Here is a 23,893-nt window from a genome sequence, read left to right as displayed (position 1 = left end):
TTTGTGTCATGTCATTTGTCATTAGACGACGGAAAATGAAATATTTCAATGTTCCGATCGAGATGGGAAAATACCATCGGTTTCTTTTCTAGTATGTATCGAATGTAATTTTTTCGGAACTGAGTACCGGCACTAACCATACAGTATATAGATGTGCCAGTTCATACAACGAAAGGGGCGCAGCTGAGCTTGCAGCGAACGTTCCCAGATCTTCGGCTTTGGGAATGGCCGCGTTGGGCTCATGACGTCACACGAGCCGACTGGCAGCAAGCATGCATGTGTTGTGTACGTGTACACTCCAAAATATATGATTGTATGCATAGAATAATTTTTAGCTGCCGAAACCGACTTTGTTCGAGATTTCAGTTTACGTAAACGTGTGTGTGCCATGTATTCACACATACTGTGCTTGTGTGTGGGCTCTACAATTTTTGGCCGCTTGAATTGGTTTTTCGTTTTGTTTTGAGGGCTGATGTGATGTAGCGACCTGTGCTGACCTGCCGCAATATAACTGAGGAATGGGCAGAGAGGGTGGGGGTGGGAAATAAATAGAATATATAAAAATAAAGGATGTTATCTCTGCTCATATCTCCTAAACTAAAATTATCTTGAAAATTAGATTCGCTAAAGCTCTGGAAAATGTTCTACTAGATAAGTTCATTTATTTTATTCAAAGCGTTCATAAAATATTTTTTAATTTTGCAACCTCTTTTTGGCTGAGTCTCCACTGTAAATACACACAATGCAAACAAATAACAACTTTAAAACCAAACTCGACCTATTCAGGGCCGGATCAACCCTCAACCGGGCCCTGGGCAACCATCAATCTGGGGCCCTCCTTTATTTTGGTATTTTTATCAGTGGCTATTATATTTTTTATCCATTATTTGGAGTTTTGTTTTTTCAACAAATTTTTCTGTTAGCCCTAGGGGGCCCTTCGGCGACAGCAGCAGCAGCAGAAGCTGCTGGCTATTCAAGCGTATGCGAAGCTTCCCGTTCGCCATCGGCTTCTAGTTTAAAATGCAATTGATTAAAGGACTCGGCCAATGGTGTGGGATCTTCAGATAACGAAGGTACTGCACAGAGTAACAAACGGAAAATAAACCAAAAACGAATAACGCAACATCTAGTGGAATATTTTCCAGAGCTTTAGCGAATCTAATTTTCAAGATAATTTTAGTTTAGGAGATATGAGCAGAGATATGATATGAAATGTACAAAAATGTTGTTACTTATGTAAATAAATATTGTGCATATGCCGTCACACACACTTGCAATGAGTGAACTGCAGCTTCAGGACGGACGCGCGCCACCGTCGTTCCTCTTACGCGCCGCGTCCCGGGGCTCATCGGAAGCTGCCGGGGGTACATTGTGGACTGGTCGGTCGCGGAGCAGCTCAGGCTGCCTGGCCGGTCGGGGCCCACGCTCAAGCCTCCTCCAAGCCAAACTTTTGGCGTTTTATTCAGCCACGGCTATAGCGGCAGCCATTGAGTGAAATCAATGGCCGCGACTCAGAGTGAGAAATTAACCATATAAGTGTGGATTGAAGGAACACATACCCTGTGATCGAGCTCCCCAGCGCTTTGGACCGACTGTCTGGGCCACGTAATCCAGGTCGCAAGCCAAGGATACCGCCGAGGACGACTGCAAAACCTTCTTTGTTGAGGAAATTTCCTTGTTTGTGTGGAGTCCCACTCAAACGCACACATCTGGCCGCACCCATGAAGCTCCCGGGGAGAGTTCTTTTCTCCTCTCTCCGACTCAAGATGGTTGGCGACGGAGTTGCCGAGCTTGGCAGCGGAGTTGCCAGCACGGTGCGTAGGCGCAAATCGGCCCTTTAAAACCCAATTGCAAATTCAATTGGCTTACTGGCTAATAAACCAAGGTGAGCACGGCAGCACATGGCAATTATTTGCAACATTGGCGAGCAGGTAGCTAGAGTCGTAGCAGACGCGCCTAGATGGAAATGCTACCGCGCGGATAGGTTCAACACCGCGCTGTTTTCGGAAATGATGACCAACCTCGTGACGTATGGAAATGCGGAGTGCATGGCCAACCAAGTCATGGAAAACATCGATGCAGCATGCGCCGCCACCATGGCTCAGAGGAAGCATTAAGGGCGCCACCACCAACCAGTGTTCTGGTGGAACGAGAGCATTGCCGAGGCACGCCGGGAATGCAACCACGCACGACGCCGCTACCAGCGCTCGAATACCCTGAAATTGCTAGAAATGAATTAATAATAGTTGAATAATAATAATAATAATTGTATAATAATAATAATAATATTTCCCGTATTCTGTGTTCTTCATATATATATATTTTCAGTATTGTATTCAGTATATTTTCGCCGAAAATGCATATGTACATACATGCCGTAACGGTAAAAATATACATATACATATACACACATATGTGCGCTATATTTTAAAAATTATAAATAAAAACAATATACAAGGTTTAGTTTTATATATTTTTTTTTTTTTATAAGTCATTTTTGCTCTCCGTCGCTCTCCACGACCACAATTTCTCCTTCGCCGTCATCGATCAGATTGACGATATTGACTTCCTGCGGTCCTGCGGCACTAGGTTCTGCGGCACCAGGTTCTGCGGCACCAGGTCCTGCGGCACCAGGTTCTGCGGCACCAGGTCCTGCGGCACGTACGGGGCCCGGCGTCCTCCACGACCTCGGCCATGGCCACGTCCTCTACGTCCTCCACGTCCTCCACGTCCAGGCATCATGGCCAGGAGCAACTCCTGCTGTATGGCGTGCGCCCGTGACAGCTCCATACTAGTTGACACACTCTGCATAAAGGCGCGCCGAAAATCTCGGGCTCCCATAGCGCCTTGTCCTTTCTTCCTGTTTGGATCCATATCTGAAAAGAAAATAATAAAAAGGAGTATAAGTAGTACATATAAGTATATATACAGCATATGCTACATATGATGTACATGCTACATGGCTTGTGTACTATGTGTGTGCTATGCTCTGTACACTGCATATTTCGTACATTGGGGGCAGTTTATTAGCATAAAAATGCCAATCTATTGTAGTTCAAACCAATACCAAAATAACAAAATCAAGACAAAGTTCGAGCACCCGGTGGATCGCGTATTGGATTGGACACACGCCCTAGTACTTCCACTTATTATCCGACCTAAAAGTGGATTCTCGATGGGGCAACCCTCTGATGCGGTTCAGCCATCCTGAGTCGGTCTTGGGATCTATTGCGATGGGCGGCCGCACTTCCTTCTTGCTAATCAGGCTGAACAGCAGCCAGTCTACTGCTCCTGGCCTGCACTACGGTCACACTATTGCATTACACTATTTCTTCATAAGGCGAAGAAAAGGGAATAGGTTCAAGGCCGGATTAGCAGTTGCCTAGGGCCCTCCTAGAAATAACACACAAATTTTGTTGAAAAAACAAAACTCCAAATAATGAATAAAATATATAATAGCCACTGAGAAAAATACAAAATAAAGGAGGGCCCCAGATTGATGGTTGCCCAGGGCCCGGTTGAGGGTTGATCCGGCCCTGAATAGGTCGCTACATCACATCAGCCCTCAAAACAAAACGAAAAACCAATTCAAGCGGCAAAAAATTGTAGAGCCCACACACAAGCACAGTATGTGTGAATACATGGCACACACACGTTTACGTAAACTGAAATCTCGAACAAAGTCGGTTTCGGCAGCTAAAAATTATTCTATGCACACAATCATATATTTTGGAGTGTACACGTACACAACACATGCATGCTTGCTGCCAGTCGGCTCGTGTGACGTCATGAGCCCAACGCGGCCATTCCCAAAGCCGAAGATCTGGGAACGTACGCTGCAAACTCAGCTGCGCCCCTTTCGTTGTATGAACTGGCACATCTATATACTGTATGGTTAGTGCCGAAAGTCAGGCCTTAATAAGCGATGAATTTCCCTTAAAAAGTAAGGCCTTAATAAGCGATGGATTTCCCTTGAAATGTAAGGCCTTAATAAGCGATGAATTTCCCTTAAAAAGTAAGGCCCTAATAAGTGATGTATTTAAGTAAAAAATTTTGATATTTTGAGGAAAAAGGCATGGGTAAATTCTGTTTTAAAATATTATATTTCTTTTATTTATTGTTTTCTTATAAAAACGTATACATATTCACATTTTTGTGCTGTGTGTTCTTTTTTCCACAGAACCTTTTTAGTTTTTTTGATTTGCTCATGTTCGTAATGTCGTCGTGGTCATTCCGGGCACTTCAACTGAATCGCCTTTAAAAAAAGATGGGTTAATTAAAATATTTTTCAATTTGTTAACAATGCTCTCAGTAGATCAGCAGTGCATTTGCGCCAAAAACAAAACACTCGCCAAGATTTGTACCTGTTCGACCCAAGACTCGCAGGATCCACTCGGGTGGTTTTTTTTCTGTTTTCATTGTTGGAAACGAAAAATTCGTCCAAAACGTATTTAATTTCGCAATATCACGACGTCGACGTCATATTCTACTCGTCTGCCGCAGCGGCAGAGAAAAAATCTTGAATGACGCGTAGTTGACATTTGTCATCGCTCACTTCTGGTACTGAAGGGTAGTGATTCTACTCTACACCTCAATATGTGGATGTCTTGATTTTGCCGTATCTGCAGCCTGTATGCGTAATAATTCATAGCACTAACTTTCTTTGTTCCTTCTCGACCGTTTACTGGATTTTTCATTTTAATGTTAAAATTATAGCCATCTTGTCCCCTCCAAAACAATATGGGATATTGTAGTGCATCATAACAGCGATGAGTCTCGGATACACGTACAAGCTGTTCATTTCTACGATGAAGCACAATATCACGATTATTAAATTTTTACACCAAATTTGTTCTACAGAATGACAAAATGAAATGAAGTAGCACCCCATCCACATTGCAGTCAAAGCCAACCCCGTCAGTAAAAATATTTTTTAGATTTTGTCCAACTGAGCCAGGATGCAGGCGCTGATGCAAGGCATTAATCTGTTAAAAATATTTTGTTATTACAAATGTCTAATTTATCTAATATTACTATCAACAATACGTACGTATTCATCTCGATTCCCCTTCCCAATTTTTTCGTTGAGATCAACGAGGTCATCGAAACTTGTGATGGGGCAGCATGCCAAGATGTTTGTTTGATTTAGTTGATTGGCTGTAAGCTGGCCCACCATCACTTTCAGCTCCGCAACTTCCCCGAGCACAACCTCAAATTGGCGAGTTATTTTTTCGTCCATCGACTCAAGACGCTCCTCCAATTTTATGCATTTTGTGCACTCGTTTTCCTTTTCTGTAAATTTAATTCTTTATTAAAGTACTTATATCAGTCGTACCTGTAATGTTAATTTACCTTGGCAGGAAAACTTCATCTTTTTAAAATTTTTAGACATTTCTTAAATATGAAAATATATAAAAGTAACATGCAACAACAACAATATATAAGGGGAAAAATTTGTATTCTATTTACATATGTAGGTACAAATATGTATTTAGCAAAAATCAGACGGCCTGCCGCTCAAAAAAAAGGCGCAAAGGCCCAAAATGTACAGCGGAGCCTCAAAAATATTTCACTCCTTTTTATTTAACTGAGCACTGTTTTTTAATATGCCCTACATGTACATACATATGCTTTTTATAAATAAACACTTTGTCTATGCATTAGCATGCTAATAATTAATTTAGCTTAGATTTATGAATATTTTTGCTTACCTAGCTCAAGAAACTTCCACTCGCGACAACGAAAAAATTTTTATGCATGCGCTCGAATAAGAAGACGGCAGAAGAATGGAGAGAAAAAGAAGAAAAATTACACTAATAAAATGCACAAGGCCTCAATTTTTTTTTTGCATTTTCTTTGTCTCTTTTTTGTTTTTCATTTGAGGCCGAAGCTGTTCCTTCTTTTTCTCTCTTTTCTGCTTATGCATCAGTCCATGCATCAGCTTGGGTCAACCATGGGCTAGGCAAACCAGCAAAGTGCTGCAGGCAGTGGCATTTCTTTGCATCAGCCTTTTCTGACCCTTTGACTAAACCGTGCGAGCTAGGCATGGGCTACGTGTGTCCCTTGCCGTGTATTTCTTTGCACCAGCTTCGCCTAGCCCGCGACTAGTCCAGCGGGACTAGACAGTAGTCAAGCCCGTATGGGACACTGGCCCGCACCAGAACTGCTGGGCGTTCAAACACACATTTTTAGACCAAATTTAAGATTTTTTGATTCATTTTTAATTCTTGAGGAACCTATTTCTAGAAAAGTACAAATTTGCTTGTGCAAACCAGGTCACATTCTCTGGCTATCATTTAAAAAAATCAGCATGCAATTTGGTGCAAGCGTTGCGGAGATAGCCGCTTACACACAAATTTTTAGTATAGATGAAAAAAGAAGGAACTGTCGTGAAAAAATGGAGGGCCCCAGATTGATGGTTGCCCAGGTTGAGGGTTGATCCGGCCCTGAATAGGTCGATTTTGGTTTCAAACTTTAAAATTTAAAGTTGTTATTTGTTTGTACTGTGTGTATTTACATTGGGGACTAAGGCGAAAAGAGGTGGCAAAATTAAAAAATATTTTATGAACGATTTGAATAAAATAAATGAACACATCTAGTATAACATTTTCCAGAGCTTTAGCGAATCTAATTTTCAAGATAATTTTAGTTTAGGAGATATGAGCAGAGACAACATCCTTTACTTTTAAATATTGTATTTATTTCCCACCCCCACCCTCTCTGCCCATTCCTCAGTTATATTGCGGCAGGTCAGCACAGGTCGCTACATCACATCAGCCCTCAAAACAAAACGAAAAACCAATTCAAGCGGCAAAAAATTGTAGAGCCCACACACAAGCACAGTATGTGTGAATACATGGCACACACACGTTTACGTAACCTGGAAACGAAACTCAAAACGGTTTCGGAAAATAAGAATTGATACAAAATTTTGTCGTGTCTGTTTACACACATAATGTCTGGACGTTGATATGCAATGACTGCACCATCAAGTGGCCCATGCGACACCAAGCCGAAGCCTGTTACGCGCGGAACCCATGCAGAAACGCTGCTCCCTCCCGCCCAACCGACCGATGGGCGCTGCCGCATGACGCGCGACGCGTGTTACCGAACCGATCGCGAGCATGCAGGAAAGATAGGTGTTAGACTAAAATTCGAGGAAAATTAGAGCTAAACACAACACAAAGAGCTAAACATGCAAAGATAGCTAAGAAATATAACTAATTACAGGAAAGGTATGTTAGTATTAGTGATTTAAGAAGAGGAAGGGAATTAGTAGTTGATATTATGTGGTAGAGGGAATTGAAGTCCGAGCAAAGAACCCTAAATGGTTCGTGCAAGGAATAATTCGATCTACAAAGCGGAAGGAACAAAGGAATGAAGTTTCTAGTAGATCTAATAGGAATCGTAAAGTTTATGCGGCTCAACAAGTCAGGGCTATCTACGTCACCCTTGATCAGGTTGTGCATAAAAATCACACCAAGCATTTTTCTACGACTAACTAAGGTTGGAAGGTTTATTAAAAGCAATCTACGAGGATAAGATGGCAGTCTCACACCTGCCTCCCAGTTAAGGCCACGCAGAGCAAAAAAAAGTTTTTCTGGGCTGATTCTATACGGTCCTGGTGTACTTTGTACTGGGGGCACCATACACAAGAGCCGTACTCTAAAATCGGACGAACAAGCGAGATGTAGAGAGTCTTCGTTATATAGGGGTCGTCAAATTCCTTTGACCACCTCTTTATAAACCCAAGCACACCCATGGCCTTATTTACCATGGTAGAAATGTGTTCAGAAAACTTTAACTTTGGGTCTAATTTAACACCAAGATCATCAACCAAGGTAATTCTCTCAAGAGAACCACCGCAGAGGCTATAAGGAGCCAAGGATACATTTGCAATTCTCAGCTTGCTTTCGCTTCCCGACATGAGTCATACATGCTGAACGGCCCAGCTCCCGACCCGAATGGCCTGGCTCCCGACCCGAATGTCTCAGCCTCACAGAGCCGAAGCGCCTGGGAGCTGGGACAGAAAACTCAGCTGCGCCCCTTTCGTTGTATGAACTGGCACATCTATATACTGTATGGTTAGTGGTACGGGTATAAGTAGACTCGCGTCTTTAGAAGCATTTTAAGGCGCTCTGACAACACGCGTTAGTGCGAATGTGAAAATCGGATCCTGCCTGAAAACAGATTTGTAGACTTCGGTCACACTCGACTAGATAAGATTATTTTTGCGCTTGACATTCAAACTTGACTTACAATCGTATCACATTCTGCGCCATTAAAAATATATTGGTTTTCCTTCAGTTCCTACCATTGTATTTAAGGTGCTTGGAGTGCGACCATTAATTTTATTATTAGTAATTCAATTCGGATTAGAATAATCAAACTAAGTCTTTTGGTTTACATGAAGAACATTTTTTGTGGCCGGACCTTACCCTAGAAAATCATGCTTCGTCGATTCAACGACGCATGCTCACAAATCTTCAATTATATCCGCTATCCTTTGTCGCTTATATCTCATTTTTTGTATAGCTCCAGCCATTTCGAAACTGCTGCAGTGTGCCGACTTACAAGTTGAACTACCGTTACAGTCACCTGTAACTATTGCGAAATCGCAACTGAAAATGTTTACACTCAAAGCTCATACTAAAGTATTAATAGATTGGTTGAGTAGAGTTACTTGAGCAACTGAAATTTTAGGAAATATCTCAAGTGCATTAATTAAAATGAAAAGATTATTAAACAAAAAAACAAATTTAGACAAATGTCAAAGAATATGAATGTCCCTTCGACTCTTTAATAAAAAAAAAATAAAATTTTCTACTTAACTTAAGGATTTATTTCTAGTTTACTTTTAAAAACGTGAAGTTAGGCGCTCCCGCACTCACAAAACACGTTTTAAAACGGCATCATATTCCTTGCCGAAGTGAAAAGTAAGCGGATTTTTATACAAGAAAAACTTTAATTGCAAAAGAACAAAAATATACTATTTTGAAAGAGGGGAAATATCGCATTTTGCAAGTCCGGGAGCGTTTAACTATGCGTTTTCAAAAGTTAGGTTAGGTTTGGTTTGGGCGGCTGTCAGGCTCGCTATGAGCCCAACACAGGTAGGTCGTTTTCGGCCCGTTTCAAAAGTAAATCCGAATTTTTTTCCGAAAGTGCCTGTCTAATTTTAATATTTTTTTTTCATTTACCAGAAGATCAGTGATTAAGTTGCATCATTAAATATATAATTTAATTCGTATTTGAAAAATTATATTGATTTGAAAAGTGTCGCCGTCATTTTGACGAAGCATGACCTTAACGTATTAAAATTAGCATGACCATGGGTGGCGTCTGGTTGGTTGTTGTCAATGGTAAGTGAGAGGGGTTTGTGAACTAACTTAGCCAAGTTTTTAACCCAAAATAGCCAAAAAAATGCTAAAATTTTTTCGTGTTGCGCAGTGGCGCCCCTTTGATCGACGGTCAATGCTGAAACTAAACAGCATCTTTTCACTGTGTCACAGGCTTCCTGCCATGAAACTGCGCTAGTTACATAGAGGCGAGCTTTTGCAGGGAGAAGTAGGCGCAATGTGTGTAATTAGTTTTAGCGGCTTTAGTTTTAGATCGCTCAAAATCTGAGCAGACCGATATGAAAAAACAATGATTTTTAATGTACATATAATTCTCATAAATTCTTTATTAAATCGATTTTTAAAATGTCTTGTTTCCACTCGTGATTCCTCTGTTCGGGCTGGTTTAATTAGTTTACTCTTCTCAGCGAATGCCGCTCAGTGTGTTACGTTTAAGTACTCTTTATAAATATCCCGCGCCTTGATCGAACTCTTTTGGGTATTTATTTAGTTTGGTTTAGTCAATAATTATCTGTTGGTTAAATAATTGTAGCAATTTATTTATATTATTAAATTCTATAATCTGCCTGCCATAGCGATCTTCCATTTAGGGCTTTCTTTTCCTCACATCCCTATGTAACCGATGTTCCACTGTGTTTTTGAGTGTTTGTTTGTGTGTGTGTGTGTGTGTGTGAGTGTGGTTTTTTTACATGCACATTTATAGTTGCAAAAAACATTAATGGCTATTTTGTATTTATTTACTTTATTTGGTATATATACTTCCATAATCGAATGTGAGTAAAAAGCAACAGCAAAACAAAAATTTAAAATTTCAAAATATATACACCTAATGGAAGGTAAACCAGTCGAACTGAGGGACATGAATCAAGAAACTGGAAACAGTGTACAAAACTTAGTTGTCTCTAAACTTTAAATACACATTTACCAACTTCTATTCCATTTTTTCGAATTCATTTTTTTTACATTTTCTCTTTTCCTTTCTCGTTTGTTTAATTTTTAGCTTATGCATTGTAATAATTTTTCAAAGTATCACCCTGTGTTTTCTCATAGTTTTTCGTATTTTTTTTTTTTTGTTTTCCTTAAAATGTTTTTTGTATCGATTCCTTAAAATGTACAACAATACTTCAACTTATTAATTATTATTTTTCATTTTTAACAAATCGCGCTCATCGAAAACGGGCCCGGAAATCGCGACTCCTCCCCCACCTGGACGAGTCCAAAAATATGCAATAATCAAAAGTTTAAACAAAATCAATGCGAGTGTTTGTGTGTGGCTATTGTAGTTTTACTTTTAGTAGACACTGGAGTACGTTGAACTGTTGCTTGGATTTATTTTTATTAGAGCTGCCCAGCTACCTGATATGTCTCCTCTATGTGTATTTCGCGCTTTTAGTGGATAGAAGTGTTAAGGGGGAACCTTTTTTAAACTTTCATGTATGTTCGGTAGCGATAATTAATATGCCCCAGAACTGGTTTTATGGTCTTATGGTTGACATAAAAAGCTTTAGTCAGAGTAACGATTAAAATATTTAGAACGTAAGAAGATAAATTTGCATTTCGAGTCATACCAAATTTCCATGGAAGTGATATTAAGTAATATTGTAATTTAAGCTCAGGTATTCAAAGCAAATACATTTTTTGTAGTAAGGGAAATATGACTATTTCATGCTTATAAATTTAAGACATTCGCCTAGACTTGAACAGCTCTGAAACACATATTCCAGGATGGAATGTAGGACGCAATCAGATGGCTGGAACAGCTCTGCTATTTTTACTGTTGTGATATTTTCAATATTTGTTTTGGTTTTTGTTTATCGTTTAATTCTATTTTAATATTGTGTACGTAGTTGGAGGAAAAAACACTTAAAATGTTTTGTTTAAACGAACTTCCTTTGGCTATTTCCTGCTCTACTATCCTCCTCTCCATCTCTCCTGCTCTCCTGCTCTTCTGCCTTCTACTCCTGTGTTGCTCCTTCGTTTTGCTCTATGCTTTGACTATTTCGCTTAGTTTGGCGCGAGAGTGTGTGGGGTGAGTGGGTCAGTTTCGTGTGTAATTGAATTTATATTAATTTTAAATAGGAACAACCCGCGCGCGCCTGGCATCGCTTGGGTCCTGGAAACTTGAGTGCGCCCCTCGGCCACGCCTACTGCTGCTGGACCAGCAGCTGCTCCACCTGGTCGGCGGTGCGCAGGAGGAAGGCCGCGCTCTCACGGTAGGCGGATATCACCTGGCGGGCCGCGGACACCTCGTTGGGACTCAGCTTGTGCGGAAGGATAGGCGGCGCTCGGGAGGATTGCCCGTCGAGACCGCCGCCAGAGCTGGCCAGGAGCTGCTGTTGCTGCTGCTGCTGTTGTTGTTGTTGCTGCTGCTGCTGCTGTTGTTGCTGCTGTTGCTGCTGCTGTTGTTGTTGCTGTTGGAGCTGCTGCAGCTGCTGAGTTGCGGTCACCAGGGCGCTGTTAGTGTTGGCATTGCTCAAAGTCGCCAGGTTGGCGGCACTGAGCTGGGAGTTGATGGCGCCGGCCACGGACAGATTGCCGTTGTTGCTGCTGAGCAGGTTGCCGCTGACGCCGGAGCCCAGGGAGGTTGGTTTCATCGAGAGATCGGTGGGCGTCACTGCAATGGAACGCACAAAATGAGACTCAGGCTAGATTCCTTCAACAAACTCAATCTGCTACTCACCATTACCCAAAGCAGCCACCCCGGGAAAGTAGCCGGGGTAGCTGGTGGGCGGGAGGCCAGCCCCATTCGAGGGCACAGCCCCATTGGCCAGTGTCAGGCCGGTCACGCTTGCCCCACCGCTCACGCTCGCATTCGAACTGAGGGCCAGTGGAGAGCTGCGCGCCGAACAGTTGCTCTGCATCAGCGGCTGTCCATGATGGAGATGGTGCTGGCTCTGAAATGATTTATTCCGAAATAAGTGATTTGAAATATTTTGTATTTATTTATAAATTTGAAGGCTAACAATACAAATCTTAACCTAAGACACATTTATGGAGCACTAACTGCCAGGGCTTTCGGCTCGATGCGATTTGAAATAAAGCGATGCAACTAGCCGCTAACAACGATCGGTTGCAATTCCAACTTAAAATAGTTTCATATTCATTTACATCCGATGCAATTTTTCTACATAGTTCTTTGGAGCAAGATCAATTACAAAAGGACTTCCTCTGAATGCCCATAAAGTGGATGGAACCAGCGTATTTATTAAGTCTACATTTATATTGTGTTAGAAAATTTAAGTTTCCCATACGTAGATCGTACGTCATATGATCAGAATCCTGGACGGTTCAGACGTTTTTGTACACCGTTCTACTTACTGATCAAAACATAAAGTTCCATAGAAGTTAGATATTTATTTAGAGCAGGGCTTTTGGCCAAGAAATATTATGTGATCCATGACTTCACGAACTTAAAGAAGGTGTTGAACGCGACTTATCGCATCCATTTGCACCCATTGGTGCACTGCATGAATGATGAAGAGATGATATGGTCGTACTCCAGGATCTCTGCCCTTATGCGGCTAATCTTTTGTACACACAAAACAGTCTCTACGACTAAGTGGGTAACTAAATGGGGAAAAGATTTGGAAAAGAGCTTACCTCCGCTCCACTCGTACTGCCGCCGCCCGCACTTCCGCCCACGTTGCTGGCCCCGCCGAAGGGCAGCGCCTCCGCGTGCTCCGAGTTCGGTGTGGAGCGAGCGAAGCCCACGGCGCTAACAAAGGGCAGTGCAGCGGCCGCCACATTTGTGAGGCCGGTCGCATCCACTACTCCTGCTCCTCCGCAGGTGACCGTGGCATTGCCCGCGGACGTTGTACTGGTCCCACCGACACCGGAGCTAGTGGCGGCCACAACGGCAGCGGCCGCAGCTGCCGCAGCCGCTGCGGCAACAGCACTACCTGGAGCTGGCACAGCGTGGGTGATGGGCTCCAGGCCGATGCGCATTCTCTTGGCATTCATCGATTCGTTCTCGCAGGCAATGGCCAGTATTTGTTCCGCCTGCACGGATGTCAGATGTGCAGGGGTTGGTCTGGTCTGTAACAAAAACAGTACAAAAAGGATTAGGTTCGGTTGACTTTCATTATCTATCAGTAGCATTGCAATGGAACTAAGCTCTGGCTATATAGGGTAATCTTAAATCTTTCAAGTCGAAATGAGGGGGAACGTTGTGAGCCGTGTCTAAAGCCGCGCCACTACTTTTATACCTCAGTAGTAATCAGTCAGTCAGACTTACGAATATTTTATCAGTTTCCAATTCTTCGCTTCATCTCTCATATACATCTCCTCCGCCAGTAGTGTGTGAGGCAGAGAGAGAGAGAATGAGCAGCACGTAGCAGTGTGATATCACATAGTCTCTGAGATCCAGCCGACAAACAAGACGTACGGAAGGACGGACGGACAGACGGACAGACAGACATGGCTCTATCGACTCGGCTATTGATGCTGATCAAGAATATATATACCTTATGGGGTCGGAAACGAATCCTTCTCTGCGTTACACACATCCACTTTTACCACAAATCTAATGTACCCCTTAACTCTTTTTTGAGTACGGGTATAAAAACTTCATTGCCCAAACTAATAAGATGTTGAATAAAGCAAACAGCCATGTGATTTGTTCATTCTGGCTATAATAATGATCCGATCTAATCCAGATTCGGCAATCGGGTAGATAAGATCGCTACGATATTGCGTTTTCGGTTTTCTCGGAGCGAAATTTTTAAATACACTTGTAACAGTGTGATATCACAGAGGACTGGATACAAAATTTGGTTGCTCTAGCTTTTATGGTCTTTGGGTCGGAAACGTTTCCTTCTGTGCGTTACACACATCAACTATATCCCTAAACTCTTCGAGTACCGGGTGTAATAATCCGCTGATCAGCTACCACTAGATATCTATATGTTTTTTTAACACTACGGGAACAAACGGACGGACGGGAGCATAGACTCAGACAAGACAAACGATCAACTTAGTGAGAGACGTGGATAGTTGGAAATATATGTAGATGAAAATCTCATACCCTGCGATTTCCGGGTATAAACTTACTTCGATTAAGCTTACCGTATTCTCCCATCCGTCGCGGGTCTTCTTGTTGCGTCTGCACGACTTGAGATAGGTGCGGATGCGTTTGCGGGAGCGGTCACTGAACTCGGGGAACTGGCGAGCACACGAATCGATGATGGCCTGGATCTTCTCCTTTGGCTGCTTCGAGATGGGGATGATGCGATCCAGATTCTCGTCCACAAAGAGCCGCACGAACATCTGAAAGCAACAAAGAGACGTTCCAGCAAATCTATATCGTCCTCAGTGACCAGTTCTCTGGCGACTTCTTGGCAACGCTTTGCTTTACATTCGCTGCCCACGGGGAGAGAAAGAGAAAAGTCTCTCTCTCGCTCTTACTCTCGCTCTACTCACATTGAAGGCCTTGAGGCGCTCGGGATCGTGTGTGGTGGCCAGCTTCTCGTCCAGCTTGTCGTCGGAGTCGTCCTCGGAAACCTCGTCCTCCTCCTTCTGCCCGGAGGAGTTGGTCTCGTCCTGCGTCTCCATGGGTGAGTGTGTGTCCTGCCGGGGCACTGGGGACAGCGAGCTGTCCATCTTGGCACTGGCCGCCGCAGCCGCAGCCGCATTCTGGGCGAGCGCGTTCTGGTACTGGGCCCACAGCCCACCCACAACACTGAGGTCTGGCCCTTCGGTCCCGTTGCGCACCGCCGTCGAGTTCTGGTAGTTCCAGGCGAGGAGCATCAGCTTCAGCTTGTCTGCGTCCTTCATCAGGCCCGCATAGGCCTCCGACTCGCTGCCGCCTCCTCCGCCCAGGCCGCTGACGACTTCGCCCAGGATCCCGCCGGTGCCAAGGAGGCCGCCACCGCCACCTGCTCCTCCTCCGCCGAGACCTGCGCCGCCGCCGCCGCCGCCCACACCGACCACCGTGCTGGTTGTGTCGATGTTCGTGGCCGGTGTTGCTGGTATGGTTTCCTGTGAGAGCGAGAACGAGAAGATGACAAGATGAGAAGAGGTAAAGAAGTGAAGAGAAAGATGTGTGCAAGTTCGTTTTTGGGGAACTTTGGAGAGACCGCACAAAGTTTTGGGACTGCGTTCGATATGCCAAATCCCAATGATTAGAAGAAGAACCAGTTTTAAGTTCGTTAGACCATTCAAAAGAATGCGGAAAAAGAAGTGACGTCAAAGAAAGCTTTCGGGGTCGGACAACCCAACCAAAATCCATTCCAAGACCTGCACCCAGACCAAGACCAAGACCCAACGCAACCCAACCCAACTCAGCATTCGAGGGAAAGTTTTCTCGACTTTCATCTTCAGGCAGGGCCAGTTGTTCTCTGCCTCCCTTCTTTTTTCCTTTGCTGCCCAACCTTGGGGTTGCCTTTTTTCACTGCCTGCCTTTTGTGCACTGGAAATTAGTCGAGTGGGTGGGGCAGGATGGGGCAAGATCTGGCGAGGTCCGGCAAGGGCCTGCTGCTGCTGCTGCTGCTGCTGGGTGGTGTCCCTGCCATTTGCGGCTAACATGGCTCTAATGAAACATTTCGTTAGCTGGCCCAAGACGTTGGGCGTCCGGCACAGGCACAGCCTTTTTTCCCGAACACTCCTTTGGCTTGTGGTCGAAGGACACTGGTTAGGTGGGTTGGGACTTGGACTGCCATAGCAAATGGAGCTGTGTTCCGTGCGGATGGCCATCGAGATTGAGGCAGCTTTCTTTTTCCCTCAAATGCACAAAGGTTTGGGGGACAGGAAGGAGAAGCACTGTCCCGACTCCCGCTCTTAATTAACATTAATTTGCAGGCTCTCTGGGGGCCGTATGGGAGGTCAGCTCCAGGGAATGATTTGTGGTGGGTTTCGGAGTAAGGAAAGGATTTGGGGATAGTCAGTCCAAGTTGTCCGAAACCTTTCTTCCACATCAACTGTGCTCTGTCGCAGTTGAGTTGAGTTCCAGTTTATTTATAAGTTAATTTTCATATGAGAACTTTCCTGGCTCGCTCGCATCAGGCCTCATAAAATTTCATTGCACTTTTGAGCTTCCTTCGGAGCGGGCCAGGACCCGAATTCGAGCAAATATTTTTGAGTATGTTGCCAAGGTTCCCTTCTCCACACTCGGATAGTGAATCAAATATTTGTTCTATTTCTCACCCACAGACACACACCTACACATCATGCTGTTCAATAGGCACACACACACACACACACACACAGCCAGAGAGTGAGAGAGGGAGAGCACTTGTCGTAACACATCATGTGCAATTTCTTTTAATTTCTTCAGCACGATTGCGTAGTTGGGTTTCGAATTTGAATTCTCATTAGACTAAGTTGTCAGGCCACAGCTCGAGACCGAGACTCGGAGCGGAGCGGAGCTCCAGACTTGAGACTCGAGACTGACAGTTGCCACCCCCGCCCAGACCCTTTCTGGGCCTGTCTCAAGCATCCACCTCCCCCGAAAACCAATGTCGTAACCACAAAAACTTTCGAGCTACCCCACACCCCTGCACATGGCCAAGGACTGCCTGATGTGGGGGCGAGAGTGGGAGTGAGACAAAAACTAATGCATATGTTTAGGCATTTTAATTTATATACGACAACCACACACACAGACACACAGACACCCCCACACACATAAACACACACAACGCATAGACACACACAGAGGCAAGGCACATACAGAAACCGAACTTCTAAGAAAGCTCACACATACTAGCCCCATACTCTGGCCCCCTCCCAATCTGCTATACCCAGCCCCAAGACAGCCCCAATCCGAGACCCTAAGCCCCCGCAACCTTCCGCCTACCCCGTTGATAAAAGCAACTTCCATTTCATTTAAACTACAATTTCCTTGACAGGGAACAGAGGCAGCCCCATGGCAAAGGATGTTGCTTGGCTGGGACTTGGGACTCTACTCTGGGCCTGGGATGGGTGTTGCTAGAGTCGGGGTCTGGCAACCCTTTCACGCACTTATGAGTTAAACGCAAATTTTCTTAGCTGCCTTTTAGGCGCTGCTTTTGTAGAGGGGGTGCGATGCTGCCTCGTCTGGAGAAATATGTCATCGGCAGTTGGCAGAGGCAGAGGCAGAGCCAGAGTCAGAGGCACTGGCACAAGCTGAGGCGGAAAGGAGACAGGGAAGGACGATTCTTGGCTCGGTGGTAATTCATTATGCGTGTGCTTAGAGAGGCTGTCGGCATTGTAGTGGTGTGCCGGGCCTGTGCCCCAGACGCCGTCGAAGACAGAGTCGAGTCTGCTTTTAGGCGCAGTCACCAGGCAGGCGGGGGCAGGCACATGTTCATCCTCCACCCCATCACCTCGTCAGTTTGTTAGTTTTGGGCTGCCTTCTGCATTGAACTCCAGTCTCACTCTCATTCTCCTTCTCCCGCTCCTGATTCTGTCCTGATGCCAAAGCCTTTACTTGTAAGATGCCACAAGCCCGCATATTTCTGACATTCAGAGAGACTACCCACCCACCCCCACACCCCCTCACTGCTCACCGCTCACCGCCCACCACTCTCTTCTCTCTTATACTTTCAGGCCCACTGCCGCAAAAGGGTTACAAATTTGTGTGAGACTTCAAAAGCAACTTTCCCCATCTCGGAGACGAGTCGAGTCGAATCGAGTAGAGTCGAGAAAATGTTGTGGCAAAGGGAAATAAATGCTAGGATTTATAGCCCCATGCAGTTGGCTGGGGTGGGTGGTAGAGCTGATCTGCCTTGCAGGTGTTACTCATACGCCCAGTGGGCTGCTGTCAGCCTCAGAACAAATTACTTGCAAAGAAGGGACCGTCCCACCCATGGCTGCTGCGGGCAAAGTCAAGGTTGCCGTTGCCCTGGATGAGCCCCAAGCTGAAGTCATGCTAAAAGAGCTGAGACGAGACTGGGAGAGGTAGTGGAAGTGGAGCGAAGCCCGAAAGCAACACACATCCCCAGACCAGACCCCATGTCATGTTCCAAAGACTCCCGACGGAGTAGTTCCGGTTCCGTCTCAGCTTTGGACTCACAAAAATGTCTTTGTCCACTGTCTTTGTCCAGTTACAGTCTCTCTCCACCTCCACCTCCACGTTCACCTCCATCTGCATCTGTTCCTTGTATCGTTTTAATTAATGGAACATTTTGTACGTTTTCCTCTTATTCATGTGGTTGTCGTTTCAATAGCCAATGCTGGCTGCTGCTGCCACTGCCGTTGGCCAAGGGGTTTGCCTTGGCTAAAAGAAACTGAAAGACGCCGCCGGAGCACTGGAGTTGTCTTGAGAAGCTACAAATTGCCATTTGGTTTCCTCCGTTTGATTAGAAAGTTGACTGGGGAGTTGTGTCCGTAGAAAGTGGATTGCAGGTAAATTGCGATAGGAGAGACACTGCATAAGCATATAGAGAGGAGTGGAATAGCTTTGGGGTGACCTTACACCTGGGTTCTGCCAGAGTACTGCCCCCGTAGCTCCTGCCCGTAGAATTTCCACCAGAATTCCAGTGGAAGCCAGACAATTTTCCTCTGCCATAGAAAGGGACATTTCCAGTGCATTTTCCACTCGCATCATCCCTCGCATGAATTAAATGCCTGCACGACTATAGAATATATAGAAAAACAGCCCTCTAAAAAAATTACATCCACGCTGCACCGCGCTGGTCAAAGCAATTACAAAAAGAGAGCGGGACAAAAATGGATGCTGAATTCTTTTGGGCGGCGTCCCTGCCCCTCCCACACACTGTCTCATGGGGGGAGGCCATGTCCAAATGAAACAAAATAAATTGAAACATAGAAAAAATCTGCAGAATCGGTGCGAGTATGCGAGTATGGGTAGGACCCGTAGGGGTAGTGTCAAATTAGTTACCAGTCACGGGCTTAGCCTGGGGGCGATGGCGTGCCAGGGTGGGATGCCTCTCAACAAATACGAGGGTATATATGAAATATTGAAAGGGATATACATAAGTGATATTTGTGCCTGTGTCTGTTTACATAGGATTTGTTGCATATGACTCTGGTACTTGTGGGGAGTGTGTGGAGCAAGTTATATATTTGTTCGGCGCCCCGAAAAGGCCCCAAAATACCAAAGGGCGTGTGATGAATCAGGTAATAATAGGCTTAGTGCGATGGTCCAAAATGGGGATTATGGCTAGCTAAACTGTGCTCAGATTTATAGATCCCTGATGGTCATCACTGTTGTGTCTGAACTGATGGTAAATATAAGTAAGGCAAGAGCTAGGAAACAGTTCCAAATATTTGATCTTTGCCGATCCCTTTCGCTTGAATAATCCTTTTTATTTCTTAGTATATGTAGGAGTATGTGGCACTCCATTGTTCTCTCATCATCTGCATATTTTTCACCTAAATGGCAGCCATCGTCACTTTCTGCGGCGCTGCAGCTGCAGCCGCCGCTGGCCATGGCAACTGGCAACTGGCAACACTCATACGCCCCCCGTGTGCGCCATTATAAAATTTTAGCGTTTCCGCTGAAATTTCTATTTTAATTTTTTGCACCATACGCACAGTAGCGAGGGGTGTGGAGGGGAGCGCGGCAGGCCAGTCGAAACTTTGCTGTTGTTGCCGATGTTTGTTGCAACTAAAAAGCGAATGCGTCCGCAGGTGCAGGGCAAGGGATGATGGGAATGAGCAGGAGTGGATTGTACTTATTTTTATGCTTTGCCTTTTCCGCGAGAAGTGAACAAAAGTGCACAAACAATTGGCAGCAAAAAATGGAGACCTGGGGAAGGAGAAATTCCATGTTGGAGAAGAAATTCTTTGCCCTTTTAATGCCCTTTTAAGTGAAATAATAAAATAGATGAATGAATTTGCAGGAAATTAAATTTAAATGATTCTAGGAATACTTTGCTTTCCATGGGCCAGCTTTACCGCGAACTGTTTTCCATTGGGCTTTCTCAGAATTTAATCGTAATAAAATACACATATGTGCATTGGACACATACAGCAATGGCGATTCCACTGACACATTTATGCATTCGACAATATGTATCAAATATTTTCACATGCACATGTATCTGTCTTCAGAGAAACCCTTTGAAAGGGCATCATCAACTACATTGTGCAGCCAACAACAAACGGAACATGAAATGGAATCAAGGCTTAGGGAACGGCTCTATGTCGATGTCGGTGGGTGTTGCTGGAGTGGGAGAGGGAGTGGATGTGTTCAGGGGGAAGTTAAGCTTTTCGCTATACCCAAGCCCAACCCCTAGTCTTCCGCCCCTCGTTCGCCCTTCGTATTTGATAGCATTGATGATGTTTTGGTTTTCCATTTGCCACCCGACGGTAGGCAGCATTATTTAACGAAAATAAAAAAGCAAAAATCACTCCCTGCCTCTCTCCGCCCTTGATTTGCTTTTTTTGGGACCCGCCCTTCGGCCTACACCCAGTCCCTGGCTGCTGGCCACAAACGGGTCAAAGTTACTCACATCGAACACACACACACACACACACACATACGCTCAAACACAAACAGAAACACCGTGGTGCGACCGATTTTGTGGGTGGGGGGGCGAGTAATCGTTTCGTCTGTTACATACATTTCGGGGCCACTGAAACTAACGGTACATGCCACTCAATCGCACAAAAACAACACGCCGTCAGACATGTGGAGCGTAGCGGAGGGGCGTTAGCGGTTGCTTTTTATGCAGCACGCGAATATTATTTTCCGAGCGCCATAAAGTATGCAACGTTTTGTTGACCAGCGCGAAGCCAGTCGCTGAAAGGCGGCCACGACACGAAGTGAGTGCGTCCAATTGGACCGCTACCGCTCCTTGTCTGGACTGATTAGTTTATGATGTGGCTAGAACGAGGCGAACGAGGAAAACGGTGCTCGGTGCCGGAGAGTGGTAATATGATGGCTGTTCTATCCTTTTCTTTTTTGTTGCTTCAAAAGTTGTTTACTTGAGTGGAGGAATGGGGTTTGAGTTTGGTCTGGCCGTTAAGTAGCTAACAAAATGAGAGGGTGGAATAGAACTGAGGAGTTGTTAAATACATTTTGTTTGTTTCGGATTCGAAGGACGGGCGTGCAATGATTAAAACTAGATTTTTCCATTTGAAAAATCTATAATGAGTCTGTTTGGAGATAGTTTTCCAGCTCTTGGAATCGAATATATATCTCTTTTGTATCCCAGAAACCTATGATTCTTAATATTAAGTTCGCCCCATTTTCTAGGATTTATTTTCCACTTTCCTGGAGAAACACCTTATTTTTTGTTTCAATCATAAAGTCAAATTTCTCGCATTCAAAGACCCAAAAGGCCTGCTACTCCACACTGTCCTTTGTCGCGGCTCATTTGTAATTTATCCCCTTGGTCGTACCCCCTATATGACTCTCCCCGCATCACGTTCCGAAATTGAAACATAATATTGTCAGACATTGATGCCCGTTTCTTTCAGCAACCGCAACCACATATGCCCCTCTCCCTCTCTCGCTCTCTGTTCTCTGTCTCTTTCTCTTTTCCGCTCTTCTGGTTTGTCTCTCTCTTTCGCCACTTAACCACATCGCCTGCCCTGCCATGCCACATGCCTCGGCAGCATGCCCCATACCCCCCCTCAATCTTGCACAGAGGTGCGTAAATAAAATAAAAAGAGGACGCCTACAAGTATGTAAAGAATACCCCGCATATGCTCGGGGATGCCCCATATGGACCAGTAACCGAACAACAGCGGCAGCGGCAGCGGCAGTGTCAGTGGCAGCGTCGGGGAGGGGGCGAAGTCTTCTTCTGGCTCTGCAGCGATTTTTAACGCTTTTTTCACTTGCCATTTGTTCAACGGCCTTCCCAACTTTTTCCCTTATTTTTTGCATTTGCTATTTACAACAACCACCTCGGGCGACGGGGACTGGAGCTGGGGTAGGAGCTCTGGTTGGAGCAGGGGCAGGGGCAGGGGACGGGGCAGGACCGTGCTGATCAACGATTGCAGGATGCGTGCCCGATGCGAGAGTAAAAAAGAGAAAAACACAGACACAAATGGCAATTGGTGCGCACATATTTTTAAAGGCGGAGCTTTTTTGGTCCTTTTTTCGCGCTCTGCCCCGGACACGCAGCACGCACCGTGCAACACGGCGCGTGCCTGGCTCGGCTCGGCTCTCACTGGACAGCATCAGCAGCAGCAACAGCAGCAGCCGCGACGCCGCTCCATGTCCGTGTCCGTGTGTAAAAATATTACGCATACAAAAATATACATATAAAGGAGAAAAAAATAACGTGGCCCGACGAAGAGCGAGGCAGCGAATGCAGCGAGCGAGGGGCATTATTATCAATGAGGCGGCCGTGCCACCAATTCATACTCTTCCTCCAAAGTAGGCGTAGTTGCAACAACAACCTGAACGTGGCAGGGGTAGGGGTTGAAAAAATGCAGGCTGGAATGCGCATACAAGGAAATCTACTTACCCATCAGCCCGGCTCCCGACCACGCCAGACATCACAATTAATGCCGCACGGCCCACACGAAAACGCACGCATGCTGCGCTGCTGGGTGGGTGGTGGTGCCGCGTAGGGGCTATGGCCTCTTGCCCAGTTAATGCCACCCACTCGGCCACCCAGCCACCCAGCCACCCTACTACCATCCTACATACTACATACTACCATCTACCCTTCCCCTCAGCCCGCCCGGCACTCACAATAATTTCTACACCCCTTTTTGGACAGCAAACAAAAATTGCATTTTATTTTTGGTTTTTGCCGCCTCCCAGCGAACACATTTCCGTGCGCCCACGCTTCTTTTTTTCCAACCCCTACAAATCACTCTTCCACCTTCTACAGCCCCCACCTCCCCGCCTCTGTAGCCACACGCATGATGTGCCCCGTTAGTCAATGCATTAGCTGAACAAGCCAAGCTGCCTGCCCATCGATGGGAAAGGGGCAGGACAATGGATGGGTGAATAGGGAAAGGGCAGCGTGAAATCGCCTGAAAGTAGGCAAATGTTTTCGCCCTGTAAATAGGCAGCAACGGTTTTTGTTGTTGTTCGTAATCATGAGGAGAATGGATGTTTTCTGTCCCGATTGATGTCGGCCGAATTGTCGAGCATATTACTTAATAATTATTTGAAAAATATTTGAGTGCCAGAAGACAAAAATACCACAATAACAATAAAATGTGACTTGAGTTGGGGAAGCCTTTTGTGTGCAACAACAATAAATCAACAATTGGAGAGGGCAAACAAATTAAACGAAATTATATTAGAAAAATAAATTAAATTTACAGCTAACGATAAAGAACGAATTACAGCCATACCCATGCCTGAAATTCCCATAAGCGTATCAAGTTAACGTTAATTAATCAAAGTAAGTTGAATTCGAAATCAGTAAGTGATTAAAATTTTAAAAAGCAGGCAAATATATACATACATATACTCGCATTTTACGGAAAATTTATGATCCTAGATTTGATTCAATTAACGTTTTTTCTTTGGTTAAAGTTACGAAATTTGATGAAAGTCAACTCGCCCATAATTACGAATTATAATTGGTGTACGATACCCTAACAGTCCTCATTATCTCTCCAAAAGCTTAGGGTGTCTTTTGCCACTCGAAGAGCTTTGTACTATTGCGTATATGCAAAGTGCATTA

At 44.9% G+C, this 23,893-nt stretch overlaps 1 protein-coding gene across 2 annotated transcripts in view; it reads right to left on the bottom strand.

The window, feature by feature from the left end:
- Positions 1–9,658: 9,658 nt before the first annotated feature.
- LOC111079821 (homeotic protein female sterile) overlaps positions 9,659–23,893 on the bottom strand; it is a 63,597-nt gene continuing 49,362 nt past the window's right edge. The window contains exons 5-9 of one of the 2 annotated variants that reach the window (XM_041595264.1): positions 14,775–15,332; positions 14,421–14,621; positions 12,957–13,391; positions 12,037–12,211; positions 9,659–11,970 (exon numbers count right to left, since the gene is read on the bottom strand). In XM_041595264.1, coding sequence (XP_041451198.1) covers positions 11,501–11,970; positions 12,037–12,211; positions 12,957–13,391; positions 14,421–14,621; positions 14,775–15,332 — 1,839 coding nt within the window. In that variant the 3' untranslated portion in view covers positions 9,659–11,500. Of the gene's footprint in view, positions 11,971–12,036; positions 12,251–12,956; positions 13,392–14,405; positions 14,622–14,774; positions 15,333–23,893 lie in introns of both variants that reach the window. The other variant, XM_041595265.1, reaches the window with a different exon arrangement.

Source organism: Drosophila obscura, unplaced genomic scaffold, assembly GCF_018151105.1.
Source record: "Drosophila obscura isolate BZ-5 IFL unplaced genomic scaffold, ASM1815110v1 contig_46, whole genome shotgun sequence".
Classification (NCBI taxonomy): Eukaryota; Metazoa; Arthropoda; class Insecta; order Diptera; family Drosophilidae; genus Drosophila; species Drosophila obscura.
Note: the sequence above shows the minus strand (reverse complement) of the source record. Positions and strands in the feature narration are given on the sequence as shown.